Source organism: Lycium ferocissimum, unplaced genomic scaffold (genome assembly GCF_029784015.1).
Source record: "Lycium ferocissimum isolate CSIRO_LF1 unplaced genomic scaffold, AGI_CSIRO_Lferr_CH_V1 ctg21102, whole genome shotgun sequence".
NCBI lineage: Eukaryota > Viridiplantae > Streptophyta > Magnoliopsida > Solanales > Solanaceae > Lycium > Lycium ferocissimum.
The window spans coordinates 1-11,598 of NW_026719479.1; the positions used below are offsets into that span (position 1 = coordinate 1).

The 11,598-nt window shown below is 41.0% G+C and overlaps 1 protein-coding gene and 1 non-coding gene across 2 annotated transcripts; one reads left to right on the plus strand and one right to left on the minus strand.

Annotated features, from left to right (window-relative positions):
• Positions 1-1,782: 1,782 nt before the first annotated feature.
• LOC132043107 (small nucleolar RNA R71) lies at positions 1,783-1,889 on the minus strand. Its single transcript, XR_009411664.1, has one exon. It is a non-coding gene; the product is annotated as a small nucleolar RNA R71 (small nucleolar RNA).
• A 1,478-nt stretch (positions 1,890-3,367) lies between these two features.
• Positions 3,368-6,191, plus strand: LOC132043106 (uncharacterized). The gene is made up of 4 exons (XM_059433594.1): positions 3,368-3,577; positions 3,738-4,883; positions 5,203-5,384; positions 5,471-6,191. The coding sequence occupies exons 1-4, from the start codon at positions 3,368-3,370 to the stop codon at positions 6,189-6,191; spliced, it is 2,259 nt and encodes a 752-aa protein (XP_059289577.1).
• Positions 6,192-11,598: the final 5,407 nt, after the last annotated feature.

Below are 11,598 nucleotides of genomic sequence, written 5' to 3' on the forward strand. Positions count from 1 at the left end.
CGATTTAGAAGATTTTCACATCACAAAGTGCGTTATTTACACTTAGGTCCTGGCTGCCTATTAGGCTTTATATACTAGGGTTTTGTATCATTTTAGAGACAGACTTGCCTAGAGACCTAGTGGAGAAGAGAAGCAATTTGGCTACCTTAGAGAAGAGTTAGAGTTGAGAGAGATAGATCTGAGACTGCAAAACAGAGAAGATCTTGAACTCCCTTTTTATATCTACTCATACTCTTTGTGTTCCTCATTTCATATTAAGATTTATTCAAACCATCATGATTTTGTCTCTCATGAATATGTCTGAGTAAACCTAATTGTTAGATTTAGGTTTCTCATAAGGGTGAATCATGTGATGAGATTGTGACAATTGTTAGGGTGGTGATTAAAATAGTTCTTTCACTTAGTTATTCTTAATACTAGATTTAGGATTGATCACCCTTAAATCTAGATCTTTAGGATTGAAGAGATAACCAACTGTATACTCTCAATACCCTGAAATAAACTAAAGTGATCTAACCACTAGACACATGCGAAAGGTGGTCTAGATCATTAGAGAACAATATTCAACCAAATCGATAATGCTTGCTAGAATTACATCGATCGATATAACCATTGTTGTAGCGATCGATTGTTTGAAAGGTGTATCGATCGATTAGATGAAAGTCGTATCGATCGACTCTTTTCCAAGATCAACAAACGACAGTTGAGATCCGGGATCTAGTCAAAGGAGACCCTACTGGTCGTACCAATTGATTGAGTTCATGGACTAAAGCCCTATTGTCACTTTCAAACTGCATAAATTCATACCTGAGAAATACCTGAATCTAGCTATTTTCCTCATTTAGAAACAACCTTCACTTCAGTTACTGAACAATTCCCTTGTTCACATTAATATTTACTGCTTTAAAACATATAAAACCTTAAGTCTATCTTTATTTCTAATTAATTAAGCCTTGAAGTAATCCTAGAGTCCTTGTGGATTCGATCCCTAAGTACTACATCTGAACCTCTTATTTGAGAGAGTAATTCACTTTTTAGGGTAATTTGAGTGATATCAAATTTGGCGCCGTTGCCGGGGACTCTTTCTTATTACTTTTAGGTTAAATAGACTTTGTTACTTTAGCTAATTTTTCTATTCTTTGTTTTACAACACAAAAGATGGAGAATACAGATGTCGGCCAAGCATCGATCGACACGGAACATTGTCAATCGAGCGACGCAGATACTGAAGAATCGATCGTTTCATCCGGAACGTTATCGATCGATACCACCCAGCCGGAAGCAGGTAAGTACCCTCTTACCGATGCTAATAATGAGAAAGTAGTCCAAACTGAACCAATAGGTCAATCAAGCAACACTTCTAGCCAAACTAATGAAAAACAGGGGACTGAAATCCCTGTTAAGTCAAACTCTACCTTAAACATAGGTAAAGAAATTAAATTGCCCTTGCAAGACTACTTAAACCCCGATAGGACCTATTCCAATAGGTCCGCTATCAGAATACCTGACGACGTCATCTCGAAAACCAAGTTTAATGTTGACTATTATAATATGGTGCGTCGAAACCCTTTTAAAGGATCTTCTCTAGAACATCCACAAGACCACATCGAGGGTCTAGAGGAATTAATTCCAGACGAGTATATTCGTTGCAGACTTTTCCCATTTTCACTAGAAGGGGGAGCCTTAAGATGGCTAAACTGTCTACCAAAAGGATCCCTGACTAGTTGGAAAGAGATTAGAAATGCTTTCCTTAAGCAATTCTTCGACGATACTCGTTATTGGGAAGTAAGGAGGCGAATCTCTACCTTCCGTCAAAATCCTCAGGAATCATTCAAAAACGCATGGGGAAGATTCAAGAGTTACGAACTCGAATGCCCCCACCATGGTTATCCAGAACCACAATTTCTTAAGATCTTTTACAAAGGTGTTATTCTGAGCTATAAGACAACGCTTGATACAGCAAGCGAAGGGAATTTCGTTACTAGAAATCCTATGGAAGCAAGACGCTTAATCGAAAACATGGCAACATGAAGATCTTATGAAGAGATGAATGAAGAAAAAGAAAAAGCTATAAACCTCAATAGAAAATACTGAGTTAGCTGAGATAAAAAATTCTATAAATTCGCTTCACTCCCTTCTGACAGATCGAAACCCACCTAACCTGTGCAGCACTACAATAAAACTCCTCCTATATCAGATGATGAGCTCGATTTTATAGAAGAATTAGATGATACTGATCCTCATTCTGTATTTAACGTCGACAGCTTTACACGAGACTATGAAATCTGTATGCAGTCTCGTACTGGAGAGAAAAGTACAATCTAAAACAAGCTCTTACAGGAAACCGTAAAATGAAATCCGAATTCAACGGGAAAAAAATAGTGTTTACGGAGAGCTAAATCAGAAAATGGATTCTCTAATTGAACATCTACGGGGAATGGAAGACAAATTGCTAACCTTGCAACTACTCTAAAAAGAGAGACAAGTCTTCTTTGGAGAAGAACCGATGCTAACCCTGGGGCAAAACGCCAGGCATATGCCGTAATGTTACGAAGCGGAAAACGCCTTGAAACGAATGCCAGAGAAGATGCCAGCAATAAAAAATTCATCGATAACGCGGGAAAAAGCAATTCCAACCCCATAGAACTTCTTGACAATGATTCTGACTCAGGAACATCAGAACAAAGGAAAAACTCTTCAAATAAAAAGAATCAGGGGAAGACTATAGACTTAGACAAAGAGAATCCCGATGCCGAGATCGAAGTCGACCATCTGGACGAACCAAATGTCGATCGATCCTCTGGGAAGGAAAACGATCGACCGTCTGGCGGCACCAGCGATAGCAATACACAATCTACCGGGACTGAAAGAGTCTATAGAACTCCTCCCCCATTTCCTCCAAACAAACCACAAACTAAGAAGGCATTGGAACATGCAATCTGCAAAAAGGCCTTCGATAGAAATCACTCTCGATGACGCCATTAAGATAGCCCCTCAGTGAAAAAGTACGTAAAAGATATGATATCCTCGAGTGGAGAACAAAGCGTTATGCTGGTGTCAGAGGAAGTAAGTGCGATGATACAAGGAGAAACTTCAATCAAAAGGTCTGACCCTGGTAGTTTTGTCCTAGATTGCAAGATACAAAACGCACGTTTTCCTCGATCTCTTTGTGATCTTGGTTCTAGTGTAAACCTCATGCCATACTCTGTAGCAGTTTCACTAGGTTATAATGAATTTGTTCCAACGCCTATCACGTTAGTTCTAGCTGATCGTTCTATTAGGTACCTGAGGGAATCCTCGTAGATGTACCAGTCAAAATTGATGATTGCTTCATACCAGCAGATTTTGTTGTACTAAAGTATAAACAATGCCGAAAGATCCCCTTATATTGGGTCGGCCCTTTTTGGCTACAGCCGGAGCAATCATAGATGTTAAAGGAGGAAAGATTAACTTAAATGTCGGAGATATATCAATGAACTTCGACATGGAAAAGCTAGTAAAAACGTCCTCGATAGACGATCACGCCTTTTACACAGAAGAAGTCTCTGAGCTAGAAAAGAATACCTTATGGATATATGTGCTGACCAATTCATCAGAAAACACATTCACTCCGATGAACAAGAAATTCTGAACATAGATAGCAGAACATAAGATTATGCGAACCTTATGGACGCAAGTATCGGAGATGCAAATGAAGAAAATGATGATTCTGAAATCATTACGGATCAATACCTTAGGAAACTATTGATCGATCATTTTCTTCATCGACCAAATGGACTAAAGAAAAAGCACCCAAGGTTGAACTGAAACCACTTCCAGCTGGCCTGAAATATGCATTCCTTTGCGATAAATCATACCCTGTCATTGTTAACGCTAATCTCACGAATGGAGAGCTTGCACTTCTTTTAAACAAGCTGCGTAAGTATCGGAGAGCGATCGGGTATTCTCTCGATGATATTCCCGGAATAGCTCCTGACCTTTGCATGCACCGCATCCACCTCGAAGAAGATGCAAAAACATCTATAGAACAGCAAAGGAGACTCAACCCAAACCTAAAAGAGGTAGTGAAAAAGGAGATAATTAAACTTCTGGATGCTGGAGTTATATATCCTATCTCAGATAGTAAATGGGTAAGCCCTGTGCATGTTGTGCCAAAGAAAGGTGGGATCACAGTGGTTAAAAACGATAAAGATGAACTTATCCCCACACGCACTGTCACTGGACATCGAATGTGTATTGATTACAGGAAACTGAATGCTGCTACTAGGAAAGACCATTTTCCCTTACCTTTCATCGATCAAATGCTCGAAAGACTGGCCAACCATAAATATTATTGTTTTCTTGACGGATATTCGGGATTTTTCCAAATACCGATACATCCCGAAGATCAAGAAAAGACAACTTTTACTTGTCCTTACGGAACATTTGCATATCGCAGAATGCCATTTGGACTATGTAACGCACCAGCCACTTTCCAACGTTGCATGATGTCAATATTCACAGATATGATCGAAGATTTCATGGAAGTCTTTATGGACGATTTTTCGGTTTACGGATCAAGTTTTAAGGATTGCCTAGACAACTTGTGCAAGGTATTGGAAAGATGCGAAGAAAAGAATCTTGTCCTAAATTGGGAAAAATGCCATTTCATGGTAAATGATGGTATAGTCCTCGGACATAAAGTTTCCGCAGCTGGAATAGAAGTAGACAGAGCCAAAATTGAAGTAATGACTGGTCTACCAGCACCCACAAACGTTAGAGACATACGAAGTTTCCTTGGACATGCCGGATTTTACAGACGATTCATACAAGATTTCAGTAAAATTGCTAGACCTCGAATAATCTTTTGTGCAAAGAAGTTAAATTCGATTTTACGCCAGAATGTAAGGAAGCTTTTGAAGCGCTGAAGAAGTCTCTTATAACTGCCCCAGTCGTACAACCACCGGATTGGAATCTCCCTTTCGAGATTATGTGCGATGCGAGTGATTTCGCAGTTGGAGCAGTTCTAGGACAACGAAAAGATAAGAAGCTGCACGCATATACTATGCGAGTCGCACACTCGACGAAGCGCAACGGAATTACTCTACCACAGAAAAAGAGTTACTAGCAGTGGTTTATGCTTTCGAAAAATTCCGCCAATACTTAGTTGGAGCACATGTTATAGTCCACACTGATCATGCTGCCATCAAATATTTAATGCAGAAGAAAGATGCTAAACCAAGACTAATAAGATGGATCTTGTTACTCCAAGAGTTCGATATCGAGATCAAAGATAAAAGAGGAGTAGACAACGGTGTCGCTGATCATCTTTCCAGGATTCGAATTGAGGATAAAGTTCCTATAGACGATTTCTTTCCTACAGAGAATATCGCTCTTTTGGACACGTCATTCATAGGTCACATATCGCTCATATCTGACGGATTGCTGGACGAATCAAATGGCAAATTGACAACCGACACTACTGATGCAGAGATCAATCATATCCATCAGCGACAGAACATCAACAAGAACTTATTGACATACCAGTTAAGGTTGCTTGTAATGCTTTGAATCATAATATATCTGATGTCTCTCTACAAGAAGCAAATGCGATTGGACAGAACATCAAAGATCGACCTTGGTATGCCGATATAGTCAACTATTTAGCCGCTGATTTTGAACCAGAAAATTTAAAAGGTTATGAAAGAAAGAAATTCTTTCGTGAAGTTCAGAGATACCATTGGGATGAGCCCTATCTCTACAAGCACTGTTCTGACGGCATATATAGAAGATGCGTCTCTGAAGCTGAAATTCCGAACATTATTTACCAATGTCATAGCTCTGATTACGCAGGACATTTCGCCACTTTTAAAACAGTTTCCAAAATTCTCCAAGCAGGATTTTGGTGGCCAACAACATTTCGCGATGTTCATGCTCATATAGCACAATGCGACAGATGTCAGCGGAGAGGAAAAATAAGCAAGAGACATGAGATGGAACAAAAATTTATCTTGGAAGTAGAAGTTTTCGACTGTTGGGGAATAGATTTTATGGGTCCTTTCCCATCTTCTTATGGCAACAAATATATCCTGGTCGCTGTAGACTACGTCTCAAAATGGGTTGAGGCAGTTGCTTCTCCAACAAATGATGCATCTGTAGTTGTCAAACTTTTCAAGAGCATTATCTTCCCAAGATTTGGAGTTCCAGAATAGTCATTAGTGACGGTGGATCACATTTCATAAACAAAGTTTTCGACAGATTGCTTGAGAAGAATGGTGTCCACCATCGAGTAGCTACACCTTATCACCCACAAACCAGTGGACAAGTGGAAGTTTCGAACCGACAAATCAAGGAAATCTTGGAGAAGACTGTCCGAATAGATAGGAAAGATTGGTCTCGCAAATTAGACAATGCCTTATGGGCATATCGGACCGCCTATAAAACACCACTGGGTACGACACCCTTTCACTTGCTGTACGGAAAATCATGCCATTTACCAGTTGAACTGGAGCACAAGGCAGCCTGGGCAACCAAATTATTAAATTTTGATATTAAGCCAGCTGCCGAGAGACGACTAATTCAGCTCAACGAGCTCGATGAAATACGACATTTGGCATATGAAAATTCGAAGTTATATAAGGAACGAACAAAAGCTTATCACGATAAGAAGATCATATCTAGACACTTTGAACCGAATGATCAAGTTCTCTTATATAACTCCAGATTAAACCTTTTCCCTGGAAAACTAAAATCTCGTTGGTCAGGACCTTTTACAATTAAGGAAGTAAAACCTTCCGGAGCACTAACGATCGTTAGTGAAGAAGGCGACGAGTTCACAGTAAACGGGCAGCGAGTAAAACATTATTGGGCCAAACCACCAGATATAAAGCCCCTTCCGCTGCTACCACCCGGTGATAACTAAAAACAGTTATCCTAAGTCGAGCTAAAGACTTTAAACTAAGCGCTGAATGGGAGGCAACCCATTTTTCTTTTTATCTCTTATTTTATTTTTCATTTAATATTTTCATCCTTATTTTAACTTTTATTTTTTTTACTTTTGCTTTTAATTTTTATTTTAATTTTTCTTTTTTATTTTTATTTATTTTTACTTAATTCTTTTAGTTAGAAATTTTAATTATTAGTTAGTGACATTTAAATTATTTCAAGCATTTACTTTCACATTTGCATAAAAATCGATCGATATCAACAATGTTGTATCGATCGACACGGGGATGTCGAGGCAACTTCTCATTTAACTCGACATCCGCCTCTTCTTCCCTTATTTCGCAAACCCTAGCCGAATTCTAAAACTCTCCTTTTCTCTCTCGTTTCTTGACGATTTCATTGAATCTTTGCCCAAAACCACTCGATTTCAAGTTCTCCATCTGTTTCCATTAGCATTTCTCTCATTCTCCAAGGTATTGATCCGAAATTCTCTTTGGATTGAAACCCTAGGGTTTGGGTTTTGAATTGGGGAAAATCGGGTTGATTTGGTGCAATTCTAGGTTGTTTTAGATGTTTAATCGATTATCTAAGTGCTAGGATAGTTTGTTTGCTCCAATCCTCTCTTTCGATTCGTTTTTCGTATGAACTGTTGAATTGCAGGTTTCGCGAGTCGCCATCGATCGACACAGACTTTGTCCGTCGATCGATTTCCGATTTTCTGATGAACACTGATTTGATCTATCGATCGACACACACGAGTGTGCATCGGTCGATATTACTCTCTTTCGCGAACCAATGCTAACTTACTCGTTTTACTTTTCTTTTCAGATGAGCACAGATTCGGACACTGAGAGAGAGAGGAGGACGAAGAGGAGGAGTGATCCCGCTGGCCCTTCAAACCGCCGGCAACCACGAGTCCCGAGGGACGACGAGAGGCCTCCATGGCCACATGAGGATAAGACCCCCATCGCTTACAGGGAGGGTCGCGACTTCTCGGATCCGAGGGAAGGTCATCTCCAGCAGCGAGTGTCTCGATAGAGAGCTCACAGAGCAGTGGGACGACTACGACAGCTTGCACTACAACACCTGGATCGATGTCGACATCGAGCCTACACGCTTCATTGACCCGGAGGTCACACACAAGATGCGGATCCAGGATGATCTGTACGCGATGATTGCTCAGCTCGGGTTGGGCACCATAGCCACACACGCCTACGACCTCCACGTTCCGTTGGTGCGCCAGTTCATGGCCTCTGTCCGTCTCACCTACCGCCCCGACGGTCCTAAGATAGCGGGCGACGGCGTTCTCTCTTTCTTTGCTCGAGGGAAGAGATACTCGATCACCATCCCCCAGCTCTGCAGCATTTACGGTTTTGAGGAGGATGCGACATCTTGCAGGTTCTCACCTCTCCCTGGTGCGAGCGACTTCTGGAAGATCATAGGCACAGGCAGCTGGAGCGGCTCAGCGACTCAGTCCGACGTTCGTCACCCGACGCTCCGCTACTTCCTACGGGCTATTGCCAACACTCTGTTGTGCAAGATGGAGCCCAACAAGGTGCGCCTACATGATCTCTCACTGCTCTTCCCAGCGGTGAACGGACTGGTCGATCTCTCTCACCTCGACACTGCGGGACTGGTAGTCCCCAACCTTGGAGCTCTCTTCGCCGAGCATCTGATCTCACTGAAGAAGAAACCCTTCACGGGTTCGGGCAGGAAGAAGGAGAGTGTGGGTAGTCTTCTCACACCGATCTTTGAGTTCTGTGGTGTCTGTCTGGACAGGAGTACCGCGGACCGCCGCCATCTCTTCATGGACGAGCAGCACCTGATGAACTGCGTCTGGCTCAAGGAGAGCCTTCTCTGGTTTTCAGGATTGACCGCCGCTTACCGTATGTTTCAGCTCCCGCACCATCACTCACTGATTTCGACCAGCAGGTCGAGAGGATCCGGTTCAGGCCCGACGACGAGTTCCTACTGGAGCTCACCACCGAGTCTCGCCAGGAACCGATGGAGCGTGGTGTTGGAGGATCGCAGGCAGCACCCGCAGCTCCCCTTCCTGACTTCCCGGACATACCAGACGTCCCGATGCCTGAGGCAGACTTTCAGAGGACGGTCGTGAGTGCTCTTCGAGCCATCGGGCTAGAGTCACGCGACCACCATGTGCGAGCAGGAGGAGTGTCAGAGCATCAGACCCAGGACCATCTCACCAGTACCAGCAGGAGGAGGACGAGGAGGCCACCGACTAGCCTTCTTATCTCTTCTCTTTATCTTTCAGACTTTTTATTTTTATGTTTATGTTTCGGATTTGCAGGATTTATGTTTTAAACTTATCTATGTTTTATGCTTTTGCACTATTTCGTATGTTTAATTTTCTTTGTGTTTGGACTGACAACAGAGCTAACTTGAGAGTCAAGCTAGATGAGTGAGTGAGTCCCGTGCTAACACATTATCACACATTCTGTCTGATACTGTCGATCGATACCGTCTATGGTACATCGATCGACAGGAAAGACAGAAAGGTACGACACTTTGCTTCATTATCTCCACTTCTAACTTTTCATATTTATATCTTTCCCTCTTATTATTACACCGAGACGGTGTAATTTAAGTCTGGGGGGAGAGTGTTATCTAACATTTATCATTTTATTTTTCATCTATTTTTCAAAAATTAAAATTGTTTTTCGAGTCAAAAAAAAAATAAATTTATATAATGATTTTCTAAACCACTCTTTGGCATTACTCTAGACTTATTTACCACAGATTGCACTAGAGATACCAAAGTGGATCAACCTGTCAGTTAGCCACGCTTGCCCAGATTGTTTGAAGGAACCAAAGCTGACCTCCAACCTAATACTGACTTGATTTGCTTGTCTTGGGGCTTGGTATACACTGGATCGGAATCCTCCTACAAGTCTGGAAGGTAAAAAGTCTGTGTGTTTCTGGTTCCCTTCCTTCTCTCTCTTCGGCATCTCAAAGATCTAAGTTTATAAAGAAAAGATTGAAATGATTTCTTGAGAGGCAGAGGGGTAGGAGTGTCTCCTGCGACCCCAGTATTCTAAATCTCAAGGATGATCACACATTGTGGAAACGAGGGATAGGTAAATTACCTGAGACCCCATTATTCGCTACACTTTGTCAAAATGTATGAGTTACAATGCAAATGTCAATGAGATAGACTAGATGACCTATGTGGCATCGAAACCTGTTGAAATTGAAACTAATAAGAGATTCAGAGAAGAGAGATGAGGGGAGAAAGGGATCAGAGAAGACTACCTGTGTGTTCAGATACTTGTTTGAGTTGAATCCATGTGTCCTTTGATCGATACTCCCAAGGTAAAGCCTGCACTTTTATTTTATGTTAAGAAATGAGGTTAGTAGAGGGGAATGTCAGATGAGATTTGCTAAGTTGTTGACTAGATGAATTTGGTTGCTAAGCTAGGATAAGGTATAAACGTGCATTTGTAGTTGAGACCGTTTACTATATTCTTATGACAAGACGTGAGGATTTTTAAGTTTTCAAAAATAGAGTCAAGTTGTTTTCAAACCTCTTTCAGAGAGACTACTGTTTGTTTTTGCTTGAGGACAAGCAAAAGAGTAAGTCTGGGGGAGTTGATATACCATGAATTTCACCCGTTTTTAGCCATGGTATATAAGAGTTTTCAATCATATTTACTACGTTTTCAAAGTATTTTAGAGTATTTTCAGGCACAGGTACTTAATTGAAGAAAGCAATACTTTTGAGGCATTTTTGGAGTATTCTCACGAATGAAGAATCGACCGATAGGAAACATGCGAGATCGGACGATTAGAGTCAATTACAATCGATCGACAGATATCAAAGAGTGTCGATCGACATTAAGCCATTCGATGGATTACGATTTAGAAGATTTTCAAGTATCACAAAGTGTGCTATTTACACAATTAGTCCCTGGCCGCCTGTTAGGCTTTATATACTAGGGTTTTGTATCATTTTAGAGGCAGACTTGCCTAGAGACCTAGTGGAGAAGAGAAGCAATTTGGCTACCTTAGGAGAAGAGTTAGAGTTGGAGAGATAGATCTGAGACTGCAAAACAGAGAAGATCTTGAACTCCCTTTTTATCTTACTCATTACTCTTTGTGTTCCTTATTTCATATTAAGTTTTATTCAAACCATCATGATCTTGTCTCTCATGAATATGTCTGAGTAAACCTAATTGTTAGATTTAGGTTTCTCATAAGGGTGAATCATGTGATGAGATTGTGATGTTTGTTAGGGTTGTTAAATTAGTTCTTTCACTTAGTTATTCTTAATACTAGATTTAGGATTGATCACCCTTAAATCTAGATCTTAGGATTGAAGAGATAACCAACTGTATACTCTCAATACCCTGAAATAAACTAAAGTGATCTAACTGACTAGACACATGCGAAAGGTGGTCTAGATCATTAGAGAACGTGTTCAACCAAATCGATAATGCTTGCTAGAATTACCATCGATCGATACAACCATCGTTGTAGCGATCGATTGTTTGAAAGGTGTATCGATCGATTAGACGAAAGTCGTATCGATCGACTCTTTTCCGAGATCAACAAACGACAGTTGAGATCCGGGATCTAGTAAAGGAGACCCTACTGGTCGTACCAATTGATTGAGTTCAAAGAACTAAAAGCCCTATTGTCACTTTCAAACTGCATAAA